This window comes from Mycteria americana, chromosome 2 (genome assembly GCF_035582795.1).
Source record: "Mycteria americana isolate JAX WOST 10 ecotype Jacksonville Zoo and Gardens chromosome 2, USCA_MyAme_1.0, whole genome shotgun sequence".
NCBI classification, from domain to species: domain Eukaryota; kingdom Metazoa; phylum Chordata; class Aves; order Ciconiiformes; family Ciconiidae; genus Mycteria; species Mycteria americana.
The window spans coordinates 47,945,667-47,970,109 of record NC_134366.1 but is presented as its reverse complement, the minus strand read 5'-3'; the positions used below and the strand labels follow the sequence as shown (position 1 = coordinate 47,970,109).

The 24,443-nt window shown below is 39.5% G+C and overlaps 1 protein-coding gene across 1 annotated transcript in view; it reads right to left on the bottom strand.

The window, feature by feature from the left end:
* Positions 1-3,015: 3,015 nt before the first annotated feature.
* Positions 3,016-24,443, bottom strand: part of LOC142406484 (collagen alpha-4(VI) chain-like) — a 65,586-nt gene continuing 44,158 nt past the window's right edge. The window contains 17 exon segments of the mRNA XM_075495431.1: positions 3,016-3,191; positions 5,119-5,390; positions 5,607-5,700; positions 6,594-7,265; positions 8,351-8,441; positions 11,114-11,601; positions 11,713-11,724; positions 12,902-12,938; positions 13,437-13,472; positions 16,266-16,328; positions 16,643-16,705; positions 16,834-16,869; positions 18,899-18,949; positions 19,391-19,453; positions 21,041-21,103; positions 21,999-22,061; positions 22,900-22,962. Of these exon segments, the coding sequence (XP_075351546.1) occupies positions 3,016-3,191; positions 5,119-5,390; positions 5,607-5,700; positions 6,594-7,265; positions 8,351-8,441; positions 11,114-11,601; positions 11,713-11,724; positions 12,902-12,938; positions 13,437-13,472; positions 16,266-16,328; positions 16,643-16,705; positions 16,834-16,869; positions 18,899-18,949; positions 19,391-19,453; positions 21,041-21,103; positions 21,999-22,061; positions 22,900-22,962 (2,343 nt within the window).

Here is a 24,443-nt window from a genome sequence, read left to right as displayed (position 1 = left end):
GACTTCTCAGAATTTAAAAAACAGATTAAGCGCATAGATGATAAACAGCCAAACACTGCAGTTGCTCTGTGTCTATGTAACATATAGAAACCTGTTGATTTTAAGCCTAAAATTAGGTGCTGTAAGGAGAAAATCTACATAAAGCTTTATAAATCTATCTAGAGCCTTTGCAGCTATCTGAAAATATTTGTAGAGTTGTAGAGTATTTGTGGGCAAATGGAAATTTTTTTTAATCCACTTTTTTGTTATCACATTTATTTCCACTTCAGGTTGCTAGTGGATGATATTGTAGGACATAGGAAATCTTTTTTAAGATAATCCCACAGAGTGATGGGCCTGACAGCACTAACTACTTAATTTATCTCCATTGATTTCAAAGGAAATTTCACCATGATAAGAACTTGATAATAAATTAAAGCCTTGATTTACCAAAATCCTGAAATGCTTTCTGGATCCAGGGGCAGCCAGGGTACAAGTAAACAAGCTGCATCATGTTTACCCATAGAGCTCACCTCACAAAGGGAAAAGCATGGAAATATTCTCTGAGATATTTATGGAGATGTATGTTCACCCAGAGCTGTTTCACCTTCACAGGGCCTACTCCGACTCCCTTCAAAATCACAGGAGGTTTTTTTTTTTTGTTTGTTTTTTTTTTGAGGGATAACAGTATACCAATCTCATGAGATGCTTGCAAAGAAAGTTGCCTTTGTTGCCCCTCTGCTAAATGAGTCACGGTCTGACACAGACTGGAGTCTCTGGGACTCAGCGATCAGGTGCTACGAATTTCTGCCTCCCTTTCACAGCTTATAGGACACTGGCACTTCTTCCTCAATAACACAGGCCTCCAGCAAGATTGGATGCGGATGGGAGAGGAAGGTATCTGGAAGAATTTGTAGCCATGATTTAATCTTTCTGGATGGTTGTGCTCACCCTTGTTTTTTCAATGCAGTTTAGGAATATTTTGGCGGTCTTCCTTATCAACAATAAATTCTGATATAACAGCATTTGCTAGTAATGGTTCCTTTCACTACTGCTTGGCTAGGAGACTCTGCTCTGAGCCGGCCAGCTTTGGACAAGCTCTAGTGTAAACTACAGCAATGCAATATTTCTGGGCATAAAGCCAGTAGCTCTTTTAAAACTCCAGCAAGGTTGCAGCCAAGCACTTTGTTTCCTCAGGAGCTCAGGCTCTGCTAATCTAAGGAGTCTGGCAGAACCTACTGCACTCCATCACAGATACTGGGGGTAAGTTAGGCACAGCTGAGATAGGGAGACAGGACCAGAACAGGGATAGGAGAATTGCAACATGGTCTTTCACTACTAGAACATCTTTGCCAGTGCTAGCTGTCCTGTGTTTCAACAGTAATTATCTAGACAGTTGGCTCCTGATGGCCCTTCAGACATGCCCTTTCTTGGGGCTGCGGCTGCTAGCACTGCCTTGCCTTGGGAATTCTATGGCAACTCAGAGACTTCTTGTCACCGAAAGCGTAAAGAAGAGAGAATCTTTCAGAACTTAAAGCTGTGGTTTAAATTAGCCAAGAAAATAATTAAAGACGAGGAATCACATGTTATTTCCCCATTAGAGAACACTTGATCTTTCTCTTCACATCAGTGTTACAGTAAACCCTTGCCCTCCCTTGCTGTAGATCTAACTTAACTGGTTGTTCGTGTGTTCTCAGCTATTTGTACAGGCTTGCAATAAGTATCTGGAAAGATGTAATACACAGCTTCTACCTAACAGATGTTTTAATTCTATAAAGACATCAAACAGTCCCGGGTTTTCACAATCAAAGACCGTATTTCTCAAATAAAATGGAGATGATCTTCCATTACACACACTTTAGATTGAGTTGCGCAGCATTATTATAGCCCTGAGGCTGACAGAGCCTCACAAGAGTCCACTCTGTTCAAAGTCACTGTTCACAGTAGGCTCCCTCTGAGTGACCTCTGGGTGACAGTCAAAAGCACCAGGCTCTGGCAATCCAAGTTCATGCATGTTCCTTAAAAGTTTGTTGAGGAACCCTTGGCCAGTAGTCCATGCAAATCTAACAAGATATCTATCTTGTTGTAGACAAATATAGAGAAGAACAAAATTCCAGGTGAGTACAGCCACCTCTACAAACACTGACCCAAGGTGACAAAGTTAAATGCACCATGACTTCTACAGACATAAAATGGGCAACAGCAGAGTTTGGGTAACTCAGGAGAGTGTGAAAGCTCAGCTAAGTCTCACCCTTCTGCAGGGCATTGCATTTATTAACTTTAATCAGAAGATGTCCTCAGGATTTTTTCTTTCCCTCAAGAGCAGCCACGAAAATCTAATGTTCCAAAATGAATACACTTGTCTAACCTTTGGTAACAAGGGAAAGGGACCAATGCTTATTTACATATGAGAAGCCACGCTACAAGAATACGCTTACTTCTGTTTCAAGAACTAACAGCAGAAGTGAATATTTGAGAATGATTTATTTTATTCACATGTTGGATTATTCAGAAAAAAATTAAAAAGCCAAGAATGACTCTATGGTAGAAAATACTCTAAATCAAAATGAAGTAAGTTTAGTAAGTCTATGTCCTTTGAGAGCTAAATGCTTTTTGGTATTTTCCATAAGCAGGACAAATGCAAGCAAATGCATCAAAAGATTGTGACATTAGTGTCTCGCATCCAATGTTATTTCATGAAAATCTCAGAGGTATAGTTTTATTTTATTCAGTACACTTAAAAAGTGCACATTTTGGTGTTTATGGAACAAAGTCAAGTTTCAATACTTTTATCCCTTTTTAACAATACACTGTTGGCTAAAAGAAGTTTCTCAGTATCAGACTGTATCAGATCAACTGAGAAATAGCTTTAATTTTATTTTCACTATTAAGTTTCTACATAATAACTTCACAATCAAGTATTTCTTTCAGCTGAAATGTGGGAGCCAAGTGGCTATGTAAAGCTTTCTCTTTTCCCTTTTCCCCATCACCCTGAGAGTGTAACTAAAGAATTAAAGTAATTTAAGTGTCTCCGCACTAGGAAGACTCTATACAGAAGAATCCACATTCTTCTTGCATTTCAAATCTATTTTTATTCTGGCCTCCACAGCCCCCATACCAGAACTGACCACACATTTTCTGCTATTTGTTGTAGTACCACTTCAAAATGTAATTCTGACATTCTCCACTATCTTGAACAAGGTCATGTGCATCTGGAAAAGGTAAATAAGAGACAGATTTAATGAAAGAAAGAGTCACCCTTCTCAGCACTGTAATTTCAGGGAAAAGGAATGTTCAGTGCAAACTGGCAGATGGAAGACGTAGCCAGTGTTCAAGGTCTTACAAAGATTCACTAAGTATTCATCCACAAACCCACAGTGCCGGTGTGGCCTGAAGCCCCTCTTCTTATGATTGATTTAACCAGAAAGAATGTCTGAAACAACTAGATTTTCAGTGACAGAAACAGAAGGAATGCTAAAAGTTCTTTAGTTTTCTAACATAGACTTTTTACTAAAATTATTGTAAAAAGATTATACCTGGTCTATAGGCACTAGGTAAATAAAGCTTTTCAGAATGTCCCCCTTCTTTATTCCAACTTGTTATACTGGTATCCATCAGTAAAATTTCATGAATGAACATACATAGATGGTTAAATTATCCATGATAGTCTCTTAGCCAAATCCCAGAGTAATATAGATTTAAATTGCGTAAATTAGCCCAAAAGCAGGTGAGACTAGCATACTTTGTAGCAATCTGGTATTCAGTAAGTACAGATCTAATCAGCTTTCACCAATGTAAATTCAGATCTATTCAAATGAAGTCAGAAGAGCAGCTCTAGACTTTGGTATCTGTACAACATTGAAAAGGAAGCACTGAGAAGTAAAGCAAAATACCGATAAAACTACTCAACCTAAAGATTTAAAATGATATAACCTTCTCCTCCTAATCAAATGAAAAACAATAATCTCAATCAATAGATCAGTACAAAGTACATGTCTCAAAAGGCAAGTTCTGGAACCGTGCTACATGTTTTTAGAAGTAAACTGTTGGGTCACTAATGTCAACTTGGGACTGGGAACAGCAGTTTATACGTCTCCCATAAGCAGCTTAGGTCTCTGCTCACAATATCAGTGCAATGACCCTGACTACTTCCTCACAGGAAATATTTTATTTGAAAAGTATAAACAGTAACATATCTTCATGCTACTGAATTTTCTGTGTGACCACAGAGTTCATGCACTGGTTAATGGGAGCACTGATTCAAGATTGTACACATGCGGTTAGGCGATGGGACCAATTCCATCTGCGCTCAGCAAGTCTGTCATGCACTGTGGATGTATAGCATTCCCAGAGGTACATTAGCTCTTAATTAAAGATCCAATATTAAAACAGTTTTGCACTAGCATCGCTCCTCTCTCATCAGGGATGGGGCTACCAGACATTCCCAGAATCATTTTTGAGTAGAGAGGGATGAAAAACAAAGGGATGGCAGCTGGAGCAATGAGCTACCACACCCAAAGCTATGCAGACACCATTGCATTTTTGTCACAGAAATTCTCTCCAACTGTAGTCTAAACAATAAAAACACTCAATAGTGTTAAAAGAACGTTGGTGACAAGTTATCTCACAATCAGCTTCCCATACCTATTGACCTCTTGTATCAAATGGCAAATCTGCAAAGAAAAATGCATAATTAGGAAGCAAAGTAAAAACCATGAAGAATATATATTTTGATAGGATACCTCTGCTGAGGGATCCTGTTCTTCCTACAGGAACAGACTGTAGCAGAGACATATTTAGTTCCTCCACATTGAGCTAAGTTAGCAGCAGGAGTAACTCAGTAATTATAGTGCAACTTGGGGATTTAAAATATTTTAGTAAAGGGGATTAGAACTTTACATTATATTATTACAAAAAGTTACAAATCAAAGCTAAAGTCATAATAACACCTGCAGTTCAGCCTTTAATCACAAACTCTACTGTATAGATTTGGACTGAATACAAACATATGGTGACAAAACGCTTTACAAAATGTAATTAATGGAAATGCTTCATACTGCGTAAATATTCAACTGAGCCCTTCACAATTTAGAGTCTTTTTACTGAATTAAAAAAGATTTTCATATTCTAAAATCATACCATAATCACTATAGGCAGCTCTAGTTTCTACTGTTGCCTCTAAGTTTTCCTTGTTCTCCTCCTGAGCTTCTCCATACTCTTGTAGCTTTTCTCCTTCAGCATCTTCCTCTGTGAAATACTCATTCTCCTTATAATCATATCTCATTTCTGGCATTGTGTATACCGGTTCTGTGGTGGTCTCTCTAATATTCTCCAGGACTGTACTTTCAGTTCTTTCAATGTCTTCTAAACCATGACCATAACCAGTTTCATCAGTTCCAGAAAGAGGCATCCTTCCAAGGAGAGGAAAAAAAAAATAAATTAAGTATTTAAGAACCAGTATGGCCTTGAAAAATGCAGCTGGTTCATTCCTTCTGAATACCATGAAAAAAAATGTTGATCCTGATCCTGTTTCTTTTAAAGCTACTTTGAATATAACTACTAATGCAAAGGGAGAAATCTTATGTTCAGAGATACACACTCAAAAAGTTTAATAGGCAATTCCAAACCTTTCAACCATAGACACTTGTTGTTGTGCCTCTCCCTGATCTAAGTTTTCACACTCTTCTTGAAGCTCAGGTGAAGGATAACTGTTCATTTCTTCTGTGGGGAAAGCACAGATACCACAGGTGAGTGTTTAAGTCCTCCAAACCCCAGTATATTTAGTAAAAAGCACTACATGATTTTTTTTTGTTGTGAACTGGAGTTTGCATCTTTCAATAAGTAACACACTGTGTCTAGAGTGACTAGCACTACATCCAGGAAAATGAAAATCATTTTAGAGATCAGCTAGATAAGAATGACTCCTGAACCAACCTTTTATACTTTTGTCTTGCTCTGTAATACACTATTTATCCTTCTGTAGAAACTTTGACATCTCTAAGTACATGCTTCTGATGAGGATTTTAAACCAGTGACAATTTCCTTCTTGCTATTCAATTGTTTGTATTTCAAAGCACCTAAGACCTGCTAATCTGCATGAAAGTGTCTTGAAAAGTGAAGAAGTTCTTTCTCTGCTCCACAGAGGAGGAGTAACTGCAGTAAAGAGATGTTAATGCCAAATCTGCTAGATGTTTAAACTTGTATCTGTCTGCCCCAAAGCCTAAATAGGCATAAACAGATCAGTAAATCTGGACCTGCCAGTGGTCAGAGGAGAAATGTAGGCCTAAATCAGGAATATAACTGTATTCTCTTAGCTGAAGAATGGTCTTTCTTTAGTGAAAGTGTAGTCAAAGCACCCACACATTAAATACAAACTTAAGGGAAAAAAACTACTTAACACTTTGGCCTAAGGCACCATTAGAATATAATGCTGTTCTGTCATTACTGGCACTTTCATTAGTAACCAGCATCTGCAGCAAACTAAAGGCGAAAGATTGGCTAGCTAAATTATGACTAGAAACTGAATGATAGCGCATATACACTGACTACCTTTTTCTACACGGCATTTCTCTTTCTTTCCATAACTCAAGAAAATACCATTGCATGCTACTTACGTTGCAGAAGGTTTAGAAATGCCCGGCTAAACCTCTGAGCGTATACCATCTCAGGCGTTGAAACCCTGCCCAATGTCAGTAAGTGCTGGTCTGGGGGGGAGCTGGGCAGCTCCATCAGCTGATCGTCACTCACATCACTGCCAAGTGCAAGAGCGAACAAGGTGAATCCTTGGCACTTGGCTCCCAGTGAAATCTCTCTCAGCTTCTCTCTGTCCCACGTGCTTGTTTTGCTTCCAACTATTGCAAATATGACCCTGTGTTTTCTTTGCCTGGGGGCTTTAAAGAATACATTTTCAACCGTCCACTGTAGAGCAGAAGCAACGGCTGATGGCCCTTCCAGTTGGTGAACAGACTCTTGGATGTGTTTCTTCATCGAATCTTTATTGCTGTGCGTGACTAGGTCAAACTCCAAGGCCACAGGGGTCTGGTTTCTGTCAGGCAGGAAGCGCCTGGGAGCGTGCTGCACCAGCGCCACTCTGATGCCTCCGTAGGATTCATTTGGCTGCGAGGAAACGACAAACTGATCTAGCATGTTGCTCACGAAGTCTTTGGCCCTCTGAAACTCTTCACTGCTGATGCTGCGAGAGCTGTCCATGATGTAAGTGATATCCATATCCATCAGAACAGGGGGAGAAAAGGGCACCTCGCAGTTGGGACTTGGTTTGCATTTATCTAGAGAGGAAGAGCCAATAGGCAGCAAACTATTCAGCAACACAACAAAAGCAATAGTTTAGACAAAAAATTCACACAGTCCTATTAATCTATTTAATTTTTCTTAAATTTTGATTAAAAAAAAGAATCAATTTCGCAACTTAAAATCTTGTTGTTCTAGTAAGGAGCAACAGATGAGTCTTGCTGAACAAGGTTTTGAGCTACCATGGGAAATTATTTAGGCATGAGAGCAAAAAACGTTCATAAGGTAAAACTTAACAGATAAGAGTTCCCTTGAGAAATTTTCTTCTGTCGAAATCTAAACATTGTAAAGGACACTGGAACAAACTCTATTTTTCATCTCAGACTATTGTTCAGCACTCTGAAATATTATCATTTAGTAGCTTCGCCCCCAATGTAAAATTTACAGTAAATGAGCCTGGTTTCCCAGAATCATAATGCTATTTTTTTTTACAGAAATGCTATTTCTGTTAAAAAGGAAATGCCAAACACAGTAATTCATTTCACATGGCTGAGACAGCAACTAATTACATAGTTTTTGTGGTTTTGAGATTCTAATTCTTACCATCCACTGAAGGGGAAATTCAAATTGTAACTTCTCAGCAGTGGCAATCTGTAACCAAGGAATGATCTGGCATGGAGGGCAAGAAGGCCCAGCTGCAGAAGGGGTTAAGCTGGCTGGAAGCAGGAATGCCAGAGACCAATGACTCCCTGTAAGGGAGTGAAGTTTCCCTTGGTGATGATAAGAAACAGCCACAGCCTTGTCTTGTAGCCATCCTGGAGCAGCAGAGCTGGGCTGAGGCACCCCATGCAGCCACTCAGAGGATTGGTGCTGGTGCAAATGTATATAAGGAATCAGCTCTTAACACGTCTTTGCAGACTCCTTGTAGAACCACTTACGGCAGTAGGACTCTGCCCAACGCATTGTCCATTAAATTATTTTTTTATATATATTTAAGCACAAACGTATTTAAGGGGTACCGTAAAAATTCCCCAATACCACGTTGCAAAATAAAAACTACAGGATTTGTTATTGAAAGGCTAAAAAGACCAACACAACAGCTGGAATGTGTAGAATGTCTTACCAAAGCAAAGTGTACAATATGTGATGCTTTCCAAACTTTCATCCTCTTGTCTTTCCCAGACAAATAACTTAAATCTTCTAGTATCATCAATCTATGTTTTAAAGCAGACACAAAAGTAACATTAAAAATATATACGCGAAATACAGATGTTTTCTCTTTGTTCTTAATACTCCATGTCATTACTATTTCTCTCTTAAAATAGACACTATCCCTAACTTGGTGGTTTCACTGCTATTGTAATATTGAACAGGTACACAGAAGACTTTTTCAGTTGCCATTCTGGAGCATTCCGATTGCCCTGGAGCATTACAAGAAAATCGTTTTGTGCCTAAAGTTTTAATTCCATGCTGTGCCATACAGAGATTGCCAGGTTAGTGTAGCTGCTAATGACAATTAATTGGTGTTAGCACAGCTTATTAGCTGAGAGTATTGCATTAAGACGGTCATGATAGATTATTCAAAGCTAGCTCAGATATTTCTGCATGGTGTTGAAACTTAGGTCTTCTATTCACATTCATTTTATACATTGTCCTTCTGCTCTTCCTAGACCCTAGATTAGGTAAGGACTCAACTTTTATTCTCTGTTTGTATGCATATGGCTACCCAGGTCTTTACTGGGGTAGCTGTGTGCTACTATAATACAAATGAGAGGAAAAATGAGTCATTGTGGGATTGCAATTGAATGCAAATGAAAGAAAACCCTCATGGTTTAAATTCATATATCAAGAGCTTTTCTGTAAAGGTCACCATATTCTCCCCTTAACAATGCAGAGCACTATGTTCTGGCCTGAAAAATACTTTCTTTTAAAAAAACAGGGAGACAGCTTTATAGGTATGAATGGAAATCTCAGCACAGGTAAAAGATATTAAGGCTTCTTTTTTTTTTTTTTTGCACCAGTGAAGGGCTATCACTTTTTTTCTCTTCTTAGTAGGGTGCTACAGAGAAAAGGGCAGGATCTCATATCTCATCTCATCCTAGGACAAAGAGAAATCCTCCACAGTGAAGATATTTTCTTGGGAGAGAAAATTCTAGCATTAGAAAATTCTAGCATTAGAACAACCTAGGTGTTGCCTGTGATCAGCTGAAGAAAGACAATCTTCCCCAGTAGAAGGTTTGATCACAGAAATGCTTGAGGAACCCTGAAGAAGCTCCAACAACATCCTACAATTTCACTGACCACCCAACCTCATCCAAATGTGATTCAAGGGAAAAAACATTTCCTTGTGGACTAAGATAAATAAAAATGGCTGTAAAATATCATAATATTGCAGGAAATGAACCATATATATGGATAAGCTAAAATGGTGAGGAAAGAAATAATTACTTCTTTGCCTTGAACTTAAGCTTTGTGTGTGTTATACACAACACACTCACAACACAATTAACTTCTGATTAATGTCTGTAAAGGATGTTATAGATAGGCCTCTTCAAAGGAGTTAGAATTGGCAATGACCGTTTAAGTGATCTCCAAACTGAGGCTCATAAAGCAAACTAACCAAAGCCAGTAAGTATCTGTGGCTACAGGCTGGTAGGATCATGAAGATTAAACCACCTCTCAACTGCAAGGCCAGAAGTCCATCTGAAAGAAAAAGGGAGGTTGTATTTTCGTGGGTGGTGGTGGTGAGGTTGATTGCATTCCCATCACTGTAACCATAAAGGAGAGCTGGGCAGTGAATTTTTTGCCTTTCCCCCTGCTAAGTGGCTTTTTTAAACTTTTCTACTCTGAAAACTGATTTATGGAAAGTTGGCACCTTTGTAAATACCAGATGTCATCATATGCATTCGGATTCGTAATCTGCTTATACTAAGTAAACAAAATACTGATGCTTGCCCTGTTTATCCTGTGGAGCAACCCAGTGAACAAACTATAAGCTTCCTTCTCATATACCAGCAGAATTTTTTCATTCTGCTAAATTAACATTCAGCCAGACAAATATGTGAATTGACTAATAGATATGAGGCTGCAGGAGAATAAATGTAATACAAAGATTAAAGGGCTGACTTAGATGCTACTAGATCAGGACTTAGACTCCAAGTTTTGCACTTTTTGTCACAGGCAAGTAAACATTTTCCTTCTATAAGGATAATTTTGAAGAAACAGCAGCTGGAAGGAATTTTGTTTCAAAAAAGTTAAAACTGAGCACAGATGATACAAAAAGAGATTGAAAAGAGAGAGAACACGGAATCCATATTATGAAACCTTGAAGAAACTTAGAATCGTTTTCCTTTGGTACCTGGTAAAATGGATTGCTTATTTTTGTTTACTATCTTTTTATATGAAGTCATATTTTAAAACAAAAATAATTTTCTACTGTACTAATGGAAATACAGATATCAAAAGGGGTTTTGCTTAATTTAATTTTCTTTTGAAAAAAACCCGGTGTACTTGAAGCCTTCTACTACTACTTTTTCTAGAAACTAGGGGCCACAGTTTGTTAATTAAATGGATAGTACATGTCACAACTTCAGAAAAGAATAGGTAACCAAGTGAAATTCACACAATGCTATTGAAATTCTGTGATTTGGCCTAAAAGCACAAGTCATAAATAATTCATGTGCAGAAAGAGGTCAGATGGTGATCATTATGGTCAAGTGAATCAGTGTTTCTTTGTTAAAATAGTAACCTTTAATATACCCCTTTCTAATAAGCGATTGGACAGTTCCTGTAGAACTTAGTGGCTTGAGAGCACGCTTTACTAAAATGCTAATAGATACTAAGCAAATGGGTGACTGACTCAATTTTCTATAGTCTACCTACTTACCGAGAAGGCACGTCTGACATTCGGCACTTCACTGAAAGCAATAACCACTGGAGTGATATCCAAGGCACTCAACTCAAGTACAGCTGTGCTGATGGCAACATCATCCTGTGATGGACCATTGGCAAAAAAGAGGGCAACTTTTCTTGTGAGGATGCCCTGACGAACACGTTTGAAGACATTTCTTGCAACAAATCTCATAGCTGCCCCAATACTACGTTTTCCAGTGGATCTCTCCAGCGGTATTCTCTGGACTGCTTGTAGCAGCAAGTTGCTTTTTTGGAATTCTGAGAATCGGATGAGGTAGCGCGTATTGGTATTGAAAGAAACAACAGAGACACGAGCGCCAGTTGGGCAATTGCTTTCACTGATCTTAATGGTCTTCAGCAATAACATAACAATGTTCCTCATTCTTTCAAATGTAGCTGGCGTAACATCTTCAGACATATCGAAGGCAAACACCACTTCAGTTGGATAAACTGGACATGTGTCTGTATATTGAAATAAAAAATTTGTGTAAGAACCTTTCCACAACTCAAACGTTGTTAGTTTTTTCTTCAAGTCTATAAAAGAATGGACATGCAGAGGCCAGATGGGCTTACCTGATGAGCAAGCTGGAATAAAGAGGTGGAGAGCAAATAAATTATTTTGGACTCATATTAATTAAAATAGTGACATATTCACTTGTTTCATTAAAGAGCCTGATCCAAAACTCAGACAACTGACAGAACCTGTCGATGAGAGACAACACTCCTCTTCCACAATCAAATACTCAAAATAGTGCAATTTTACTGGATGAGAATTAAAGAAATTGTTCTGGGTTCTTGTTCTGGTTTTGGCTGGAATAGAGTTAATTTTCTTCATAGAAGCTAGTATGAGGCTATGCTTTGGATTTGTGCTGAAAACACTATTAATAACACTGGGATGTTTTCGTTACCGCTGAGCAGTGCTTACACAGAGTCAAGGCCTTTTCTGCTCCTCACCCCACCAGCGAGTAGGCTGGGGGTGCACAAGAAGTTGGGAAGGAGCACAGCCGGGACAGCTGACCCCAGCTGACCAAAGGGCTATCCCATACCATATGGCCTCATGCTCAGTGTATAAAGCTGGGGGAAGAAAAAGGAAGGGGGGGGACGTTCAGAGTGATGGCGTTTGTCTTCCCAAGTAACCGTTACGCGTGACGGAGCCCTGCTTTCCTGGAGATGGCTGAACACCTGCCTGCCCATGGGAAGTAGTAAATTAATTCCTCGTTTTGCTTTGCTTATGCGTGCGGCTTTTGCTTTGCCTATTAAACTGCCTTTATCTCAACCCATGAGTTTTCTCACTTTTACTCTTCTGATTCTCTCCCCCATCCCACTGCGGGGAGGGAGCGAGCGAGCAGCTGCGTGGTGCTCAGTTGCCATCTGGGCTTAAACCAGGACAGTTCTGCTGAGCACACGAGTCTGAGAGAGAATGAACACTCCAAATCTGGAGGACAGGTGATACACAGATATTGTCTTCTCTCAGAGAACTCCCCAGAGGGGGTTGGCACAATGCCAAAAAATTAATTTAATCTAATTGAGGACAAACCACATTTTTTACAGTTTTTGTAATTGAGAGATAGGAAAAATGAGCAAAAAGTGTAAGCTTGTTTCATACACCTGCTGAAAACCCCCCACAGTTAACAACTACCAGTCATCATCAAACAGAACCCAGATAAAAACTACCAGTCTACAGGGTTTCCAATGGAGGCTATTCCATTTAAGAAGAGTGACTAGGTGGAATCAGAGGTAAAAGAAGATGCTCCCTACTTACGGCAGTTTTTTCGTGTAAAATTCACAAGTTCACAAGGCTGCAGGAGCAAAACAAGAAAGCAATTAATGGCAAATCCCAGAGCATCCCAGACTGGGAATCTCACTATTGATTTGAGCTGAAGATTATATCCCAGCTCCTGAACTAACTCTCACTACAGTAAATCCAGAATCACATGTTCCAGTTCCTCTCTGTTTCAAATAGTACAGGGGCTCTGCCCCTACTGCAGAAACTAAGGGGTTTTTTAGACATGCTCTGTTGGCATTTAATCGCGCTGAATGAAGAAACAGATAAAGGAATATTAATGGCCCAACAGTTTGTAAAAGTTTGGACACAGCATTAATCCATATGCATAACTGTTTCTCAGTCCTTGATTACTTGCAAAACAGAAGAACCCATTGCACTCTGACAAGCATTTGAAAAGGATACAGTTTTCTAACAGCTAATTGTGCTCATTGCAGTCAGTGCTTATAAATGGAAGAAGACTAAAACTGTTAGTTCCATGCAGTGTGCAGTTAGCTGCGAGGTAATTACTTACTTCCATTAAAATGGCGCCCATTGGTCCCTTGGCACCCTGAAACAAATTAAACACAGGTCCAGAAAATCAGACCCTAATAAAAGTATTTCCATCTATGAGTCTGTATCCCAAAGAAAATGCAGGCATACAGAGTTTCCCTGATATCCATTTGTAAATTTGAAATATGAGGAGACATCAGTTCCCAGCACAGATTTCTGTGGACCTGTTCCCAACAGAGTTGCAGATTACTTCTCAGACCTATTTCTCAGTCCATTTTCCTTCCTGGTTTTATAAATGTTCAATACTTGTTGCCCTCGAGGACCAGTATAATTCAGAATTGGATTTCCTTTCTAAACAGCAATTTCTGTGCTGTGGTTCAGTTATCTGCACCTTACATCCTTTTCAACCTATGATGTGTGATAGGCTTGCCGTCTCCTCTTGCAGGGTACAAACCCCACAGTTCTACCTCGAGAGATCCTGCAAGACCATAAGCACTTCATGACTGCTCAACCAGTCTAGCTAGCTTTGGCTACTCTGCAGCCTTCTCCTTGGGAGCAGTGGGCAAACGCCAGGATTTCAACCATCTTTTTTCAAAATAAAAGTATTGTCTAATCTTCATAACAGGAATAAAATACAGGGAAAAGAAGTTTCTTTCAAGGCAGGTTGAAAGTTTTCATGATGTGTGCAATTCAGATGTGTAGCAAGACTACTGAAAATTTTCACTTACTCACAGGGGGCTGTGGTGAGATACACCAGAAAAATTTGAACTCCACATCCCCAAACCTTTACCTTAGCCTCTCTCTACCATAACACTACAGTTTACCAAAATCATATCCTCCCTTACATCCCCAAATTACAACCCCATCTCCATATTTGTTGCTTCCCCCTCCAATTAACCTTCCATTCCTCCATCTCCTGCCTGAGCTAACTTCCTCATCTCTTCTGCTGACTTTCTGCTAGCACCATCACAGCCATTCCATGCTTTTATCTTCTTCTGTTTCCCAGCAGGTCCCAGTTCTTCTTTGGTACTGTTCAGCAAGAGTTAACTGTGAATTGCCTGAGCCCTAATGAATGCTACTTGCAGCAGCTTATTAGTGGTGACTGAGCTGTGCAGACTTGACCCATATGGATAATCATGCCACCAAGTTAGGAAGGATGGGTAAAACATGCCTGTTTTGGCTGGCCCTGCCTACTACCTGTACCCCTTCCTGCATCCCTATCTCTTCCACTTCCCACAGAATTCCCACTTTCCCATTTCACTGATGCGCTGCTACTACAATAATCCCACCAAGCCCATACCTCCCCAGCTCCGCTCTCACGTCTACATCTGAAGAGGAGATCTTGAGCTTGAAATCTCTCTAAAGACTTCTTGGACCATGGATTGGCAAGGCCAACAGATCTGGCTCATCAGCACACAAGGCCTGTCTGTAACATTATGTGAGCAGTCAAGCAGCAGGGAGGGCAGCGCATTCCAGCTGGCACTCTCGGGCATTCTTGTGCCCAGCATCGTAAAATAAAGTGGGCCAGGTACATTGACCAGCTGTGCTGGTTTTGGCTGGGATAGAGTTAGTTTTCTTCATAGTAGCTAGTATGGGGCTATGTTTTGGATTTGTGCTGAAAACAGTGTTGATAATACAGGGATGTTTCAGTTGTTGCCAAGTAGTGCTTATAGTAAATCAAGGACTTTTCAGCTTCCCACGCTCTGCCAGGTGCAGAAGAAGTTGGGAAGGAGCACAGCCGGGACAGCTGACCCCAACTGACCAAAGGGCTATCCCATACCATATGGCGTCATGCTCAGCATATAAAGCTGGGGGAAGAAAAAGGAATGGGGGGACGTTTGGAGTGATGGCGTTTGTCTTCCCAAGTAACCATTACGTGTGATGGAGCCCTGCTTTCCTAGAGATGGCCTGAACACCTGCATGCCAATGGTAAGCAGTAAATGAATTCCTTGCTTTGCTTGCGTGCGTGGCTTTTGCTTTACCTATTAAACTGTTTTTATGTCAATCCATGAATTTTCTCACTTTTACTCTTCCGATTCTCTCCCCCATCCTGCTGGGGGGGAGTGAGTGAGCAGCTGTGTGGTGCTTGGTTGCTGGCTGGGGTTAAACCACGACACCAGCACAGTGCAATGACCAAAAAAAAAAAAAAAAAAGTTTTCTAAGTTGCATGTATCCCGTGGGCCATGTTATGGACATAAAGATAGCGTTATCAATACTGTTCCATATTTAAACTAAAAGAGTAAGCTTAAGAAAGTTTAACAAGAAAATAATGAACAGTAGGGGTTGTTTCTGGTCACCATGGAGCTGATTTGCAGAACTGCTGCAAGATAAAGACAGACACATACAGGGATTTTCATGACTGCCTACAATGTTAGTCCTAAATCCTGCTGAAATCCACGATCCTTTCCCCTTCTTAGATAGAGAATAAAACTTTTTGTTGTATAACATGCAGATCACAGACGCTGGAAAAGTACATCAAGACATAAGGATTAACAGGTTACAGTCAATTTCAACCTTAAATAAGTACCTGTAATTGCAAGTCTGATTTTAAATGGCTTTTCTTTTTAAATGAAAAAATACATTGGCTTTCAGCAGAACAATCCAGTTCTACATTTTAGTACTCTCTTCTTTTTTAATTAGATATTTATCCAGCCTAAAGACAATACCAAATACTGTGGAAGAAATTCTGCCCTGCATTGTATCATTGCAGTTCCATTTCCAACAGCAGGTGCTCTTGTGCATACACATCCACAGGCAAGACATTAACTCTATACAACTGCCAGGCTGATTAAGCATAGCTTACCAGTGATTTTTTTAAAATAGTGATTTTTTAAAACTAAAAATATATTACCATAGGTCCTGATGGCCCTTGGTCTCCTGGATCTCCCAGGAAACCTGGTGTGCCAGCATTACCCTAAAAATAGAAATAGAAGTTTTATTCTTTATAATTGCACACACAGGTGCAGAATTTCAGCAGAGAAAAACCTCTATAACTATATTGTGAGTTGAATCCTGCATTTACATAAAGATAGACTACTACCCCTAAGAATTATTAGCAATGAACATCTCTAAAGGCTTACACCTGCATTCTCTCAAGACTTCTTGCCCAGGATATGGCAATAAAAGATCAGAGTGGGAACCAATTTCAAAAATTTTTGGTAAGGAAACACTTAAGACATAAGGGCTTTGCTTATAGAACTCTTCAGAGTTAACATTTATCATTCTTACTCTTCTACCCCTAACTCCTTTGGGTCCTTCAGCTCCTGGAATGCCCGGGTCTCCATCTTCTCCCTGAAAATTAATGACATCCAGAACTTTATAGGAAAGGAGAAGGCAGACAGACAGACAGACAACCACTTCCAAACAAGAATAATGTAAAACAAGACATAAAGAAAGCAAACATGCCCATTTAATCATACCTCTGGCCCAGGATATCCTATAAATCCAGATTCTCCCTACCAAAAGAAAGGACAAAGACTTCATAAGAATCTAGAACTTTGTGATCTGCTTAGTGTTTGATGTCTTTAAACCAAAAACAATTTCAAAATTATTCTTAGCATTCCACCCCATTCAAGTAACAGTGGCTACTACTCTGGTCTCAAATGACACCATTTTAGATTAACACCTTGCTCATCTAAAGGAAGAACATTTTAAAAATTTCCAACAGTTTCTGAATTTTCAAGAGTATTCCATTTCTCAATAAGTGTTTTATCAAAACTTATTTAGGCCTCCTAGTAACATACAGTGGAATTCATGTTCAGCAATCATAAGTATAACATTCAGAACTCAGTGTTTGAATGCAGTTTCAAAATGTTGTACCCTCCGTACTAAACAGTGATACCATAATATTTTGTTGGCATATTAGGAGTAACTTCATTAATTTGTTTTCAGTTACTTCAGTTTTCGGTGTGTTCTTTGCTCGTATGTGCGAAATATGAGAACTCTCACGAAGACCAATCAGAATTGAAGTGTATCTTTCCTTGACATCAGAGTAACTATCAGAATTCACACTACTTATGTATGTCCCTGTTTTAATAGTTCCCTCCCATGAAAGTGGATGTGCTTGTCAAACATCATATGACTTTATCCTACAATTTCTAGAAAATTCATGCACATAGGCCCCAATTTACACCTAAGAGAGTGTAATGTGACTGTGAACCTGTATAATTAATAGCAGCCTTAAGTGAAACATATACTATAGGCTGTTCTTTTAGCTATCAGGGGAAAACAACTCTTTCTGGATCACTATTCTGGGATGATTTGTTTTTTTGTTTGTTTTTATTAATTACTTTAATTCAGGCCCTGCCAAACCTTGGGCTGACGCATCAGTGCATAAGGGCTTTACGTCAATCCTTTAAAACAATGTATAATGACAAGAAGATTTAGCAGAAACCTTTTTTCCTTATTTCTTGTAACAAGGAGGATGTTCCCTGAAATGAATAAGTGGGAGATTCCAAGAGATTAAAAGAACTAGTCTTGCATATAACATATGTGTAACCTGTGAAACTCTTCCATCAAAGGAAATTGTTGGGGCTAAGAAGGTAAGAAAAGAGACTGGATGATAAGAAGCATCAAGAGTCATTTTAATTAAAAAAAACATTTTAGAAAAAGGAGCTCATCACTTGGAGGGGCTCCTGGGCAGCCTTTCATATATTTTCTGCAGCTTCTGCAGCACTCTGCTTCTCCCACAAAAAGGGAGAGTGAAACAGATGGGCCTCCAGTGAGATGCATTTGACCACTTCTGTTTCACAAGCAATGGGAAAGGACTAATATTGTAACACTACACAAACTCCTTGAAAGGAGGACTGCAGGTGTTTCCAACATCCTGACTGTTTTGCTCATGGACTGACCCATTGGTGCCACTAGTGCCATGATTTTGACCTCATCCTTTCTGTATACTTTTTATTTTAGCTGGATTCTTGTATGTTTTTAGAGAAGTAGGCACTTCACTGCTATTTTTTTCAGGGCTGCGCAGTGAATGATAAGAATTTCTAAGTATGTAGCAATCCAGAGGTTAATCCTCAGATCTTATTGCTGACCATAGGAGCACAAGGAAGACTATTTCACATTAAAACAGTGAGGATGTTTGGAAAGTATCACCCTCACCTTGATAATCAAGGAATCTGTCCTCTGAAAGAAGAGAAATTTAAAAAGTCCGAGGTGGCTGGCCCACCAATACTTGCCAACAAGGGTGGCTAGTCAAGCAGACTGAAGTGGGGATAAAGCACTGTGTACTCCAAGAAGTACAATTCCCCACATCCATATACACACATACACACATCAAGGGAAAGTGTGGTTCTCAAAAGAATATCCTATTACAGAATTTCTCACAAGGATGGTTGTGGGAAGTCTGAGCCTCTTACTGAACCTCAGGAATGCACTGTGGCCACGTCTGACATTTCTTTTGAATCGAATATGGATGGTCATGTTTGATTTGACACTGCAGAATGGAGACTGTGAGACATCCTGACTTTAAGCACTCACCTTGGCTCCTTTGTTTCCTTCAGGACCGTAGGCATCTCTGCCATCCATGCCCTGCATTGGTTGAATATATCATGAGTTAGCTTTTAACAGAGGATTAGATTCACATCCAATTCCATTTTGGAATAAAGACCTCCCATTACAATGACATGCCCAGGCTGTTAAGACAGATGAAGTAGGGCAAGCTATCACAACACAGTCTAAAAACAGTAGCAAATGGTGGCAAAATCTGTAGAGAGAAAACAAGGATTAAGGCCACAGTTCGTCTCCACTGTGTGCCCTATCTCTAGCATATTCTCTCTCTCCTAGAGAACCTGAGGGGAAAGATATTCTCTCTATCCCACAAGGAATCTGGTGTCAATAAGGAAACTGAGAACCAGATGTGAAATAATTTTAATTGCATCAAACAGAGAAAATAGAAGGGAATGAACTGTACTGATTCAGATGGATGAGTATTAAACTACAGAGGCCCTGAATTAGGGCAGAAAGACTCACAGGCATGCCTCTCCATCCAGCTGGTCCCACTGGGCCCTTCTCTCCAGGGTCACCAGGTTCACCCTGTTATAATTGAAACATTAAAGGCATTAGTTTGGCTCATTCCGGAGAATTCTTCTTTCTGAAATGTAAACTTGCCTGCTAGACTGAAGTGTGCTTATACATTTTATAGACTACTTGATGCTGGTCAAAAGCATTCCATTATAGATCATGTTTCATGGAAGGTTCCTTGGGGTGGAACTGGAAAGAATATGCTGAGCATTCATGCAGCTAAACCCCAAAGGCCTTCATTCAATAAAACTCCCATTGTGATACAGAATAACCAGTGAAAAGAGTGTTTTCTGGAAAAAGTTATATTAACGGTAGCAGGACATAGCCTGGAATTCTACCAGCCTGAAGCATCTGTCAATAGCAGACAATATTTCTCAGGCAGGCTGCCTGCACTGTGCTCTTAAACCTCTTGCAAGTTTTCTTTTCTTCAGTTCCTTTTTTGGTTTTCACTTTCTTAATGAACTTTCTCCTAACAAGAACCCCAGTATTAAACAGCACAAAACCAGACTGAGAAAATGGAATGTATGATGGATTAAGTCCCTACGTTTCTTCCCAATTTTTGTCACTGTTTCACTGTATGTTTTCACACAGTGACTCTTCTCATAGTAGCATTTTGACCTTCTGATACCTCTCTGTCACTGAATGTAATAATACAATGAATGTAATAACCCTTCAAAGAGACTGAAAGACTTAGCTAACTGGTATTATTTATGCCTTTTAGATCCAGAGATGCATCAAGACCTAAAATGAGTTATTTTTTTTTTAGTAAAGTAAGTCTCCCATATCAATGCACATTAATGAAAGGAAAGTAAGTGATAACATTTATTGTAAGTAAGTGAACCTTAATGTGGACCACCTATTAGTATAAGCCTTTCTGTTTAACTTCATGTTGATTCAGTTTTTCTCAACACATTCATTCCCGTATAATAGACATCATAACAGTCAAGGTTCCTTGAACTGGTTAGGAATCTTCAGAACAAAAAGGTTAAAATAAACAGCTATGCTTCACTGAACGTGGAAGTTCAGATTGGACATCAGGAAAAGGTTCTTCACCGAGAGGGTGGTCAGTCACTGGAAGAGGCTCCCCAGGGAACTGGTCATGACCTCAAGCCTGTCAGAGTTCAAGAAGCATCTAGCCGACACTCTTAGTCCTATGGTTTAGTTTCAAGAAGCAGGGAGTTGGACTTGATGATCCTTATGGGTCCTTTCCAACTTGACATATTCTATGATTCTATGATTAACTGGTACATATTTTCAACGGATTGGACAGATTCTAGGAATCATAAAACAAGCTCAAGGGTCGGCACTGCCATGTCCCTACTGCATTTTGTGAGAAGCCAGGCCCCACTGAGAGCCATGACCACAACAGCAATTAGAACAGCAGTCATGGCAACACTAAAAACTTCTTAGTGTAGCTTTGACACCTGTAAGATTACCTCAAACACATCACTTGCCTTTCCATGCAATCTAAAACATCTATAAAACCCAACATTATTCACATGTTCTATAAGAACAAGTGTTAGTTCGTGCTTCTTCAGTCAGATTCTTGAATGAAGATGCTGTTAGATTGCTGCAATTAGGTACCTTAAAAATCTTTACCTTTGCTCCTCTTGCACCTAACTTCCCAACAGAGCCAGGTGAACCTGGGGTCCCCAGACTAGCCTGTAATCAGAAGTATCAGTTAAAAGGTGCACAATGAAGATTCAAGGGCTCATTGCACTCGAGGATTCATTGCCACTTGAAATTATTACAGAATCAGTCTAAGTATTAGCACATCAACAGGCTTTTGAGGACCACAGTAAGAGTTACTGGTCAAGCTATCATTCCAGTTATTTCCTGTTTCTGTACAACTGCTTTAAAATTCTCAAAATGTTTTTAAGTATGACATGAATGTCATTTTCTATCTACATAGATACCTAGTGAATACATGCATATGTGCACAAACAATATGAATATATACACACATGCAAATGGGTGTGTAAGCATGAGCATCATTACACGACTGAAGCAGATGCCCAAGGCTGACAGAGTAGGATATTCCAGTCCTGAGTTACACCGGTGTAATTCCAGAATAAGAACCCCCAAATTCAACAGCATCACACAAGTGAGAAGATCAGCAGGCAGTGCTCAATAGTTAGAACCTCATCATACCCTAGCATTAAATCTCACAGGCCATACTTCAATGAAACCACTGACCATTATCTAACTTTGCCCTCAACTACACCACTGTACATCTGTATTTATACATGCTGCAAGCCATGCTGTTAGTCCTGATACTACAGAACTGAGAGTGGAATCTAGAGCTGAGGCTTTTCATTGCAATCATGCAAAAGCTTGGTAACACTGAAGTTCACTTCCTATTCACCCACCTAAACTTATTTTCAAGGCTGTTATTTTATCATATGAGGCTGCAAATCAGTTTCCTTAAGTACTATACCGAAAAATCCTCAGTTTCCTATTTCTATAAGTTTTTTTAAAACTCCTTATAAGAATAATATTAACACTGAGAACAAAAAGCCCTAATGCGTACAGCAGGAATATATTATTCAAAGCTCACCAGAGGGCCTGGCATGCCTTGTGGTCCTGGAGGTCCTCTGATCCCTTGTAGTCCTCTTGGGCCCTGATGTAAAAAAGGCATTGAAAAAAAAGTCAGTTCAATGTTGATGGCCTTTCAATGAAGATTAGATGATTGCTGCAATGACCAGAATCCAAGTGCCTGTTTCACAAGCCTTAACGCACAGGTGAAACTTCTGGCTGTTTGGTTGTAAGGATTTGCCTGTGTGAAGCAGCTGAGATGGTCTCTGCCTAAGGGCCATATTCAGAGAGCTGCTGTGGTGCCCAAGATACCAAGGGAGCTGTAAGCAACCCACTATCAACTAGGCACGCTTTCTCCAGATGCCTATATCTTAAAACTTAAAGTTAAGAGCACCTTTAGAGCATCTAAGAGCATCTTAAAGCTACTGGAAGCTACTGTAAGCAGTCCACCACCATAATTCTCTTCAAAATGACTCCACCAAGCGAATTTTTAAAACACAAAGCTTTCCTCATTGGTTTTGTCAATCAGTATATCATTTTCATCATTTCAATGCACCCTGGAAATACAGTACATTCAAAAATGCAATAGATTTTATGTACTTATTGCTAGCAATTTCTAATTAATTCATTTTGAAGATATCTGCTTGATAATATCCTGTAAGCTAGAGATGTGTTGGTTAAATTACTTATTTCTGCTATTCACCTTCCTCTTTTGATTTCACTAGAAGCTGCACCCACATAAACCAAAACTTGCCACATTTAATTCCTCAGGGTTACAGAGATTTGCCAGTGGAAGAATCTTACTCATAATATTCATTAGTTGAAGTAAACAAAGCATTCCAAAAGAAAAACAAAAGATCAAGACTGACAACTCATCTTCTCCATAGCTAACATAAAAACAACTCAGAAGTTCTTTTAGCTACCTGGGGGCCTGGAACACCAGAGTCTCCTGGGTAGCCTGCTTCCCCCAGATCTCCTTGCTCACCCTGCCAGAACAAAAACAACAAAAAAAGCAACCAAACCAAACAAATTAGCACCTGTCATGCGTACATCAACAGATAATTTCATATCTGCACAGAGTATTAGTCGATAGAATATTTTTGAATGCTCCCAAGCAGCTTTCAAGCAGCTTCAAATTCCTGTTGAAGAGAACTCAATTAAAAAGCAAAAGAGTTGAGTAGCTTTTTGTTGTTGTTTAGGGTGTGTGATGAATATAAGAGCTGCAGCACAAGAGGTCAGTTCTATCTGCTTTGCATTTTGCTAAGTGCATTTTACACCATGGTCTCAGCAACATTCCTGCATTACCCTTGTCCTTGTCCCCTGCAGAGACCATGAGAAGTCATAAAGCCAGGGCCACAAGGGCAGATCCCTTCACCCTTATCCACGGAGAACTACTCTGAGGGGGAACCATGCCTTCACAATTCATCCTAGAATTAGAAGTCTTTATACTCCCCATCTTTCACTCTGGTTACTCAGCAAGGCAAGTCAAATCTTCCTTGATGATGGGGAAAAAAAAAACAAATAAAAAACCCCACAACTTTTCCAGCTCCTCTCTACATAAAGTTGCCATCTAAGGATGAGTCAGTTTAGCTGACATCCATAAGAAAAATTTGCTGTCTGCTGGATTGAATAAAATGGTGATAATTAGCACCAAGGTTTTCCAGGCCTTGCAGATGTCCTTTCACTGGAGAAATTATAAACATATGTCTGAAGAGTCTCAGAAACAGATGGTTCTGGAAAGAATCTCCTGAGGAAAACTGCATTCAAAAGGCTGTACTGCCATTCTCTGCTATATGAATGAAATGAAAGGTAACAATAACAATTTAAAAAAAAAAAAAAAAGGGCATTTGAGCAAGCCTATTTGTAGCCAGAGCAACGATACTGAAACACAGAATATCAGTTACTAGACTGATACCAGGCTTATGCCAGCTGTAAGAAAAATCAAATAGAAATAGATTTCCACCAAAATCACTTTGACTGCAATGAAAATGGACAAATTTCTTAGGTATACTCTACCAGAATCCAAAACCTACAGAAAGTTTTCAGCTACTTAAATTAACTTTCACTTCGTTGTTGTAACTTTTAATGGCTACTTAAATTAAATCTTCACCAGAAGAGTAGTTGGGTTTTTTTCTTTTTTTCCCTCCCCTTTTCCTCTCTCTCATGCCTTCCTTTAGTTTATTCTCCTTTCTGTCTTCACTATTTTGCTTTGCTTTCGGAACACAGACTGCAGTATTGTTCTTGTCTGTGACAAACACCTCTCTGAGGCTACACCACACCTTCTGTTCCTTCTGCCTGCTGACTACTTCTGACTGTTAAGAATGGCTAGCTGTGCTTTGTTAACTATTTCAAAAAGTTAATCTCCCTTTTATCACAAAAAGCAACAGATAATTTGAACTAGAAGTCCTGGAAAACTATCCTTTTCGGGATACAGTGAAAAGCAGTGTGTTCATGCTGACTGCAAGGG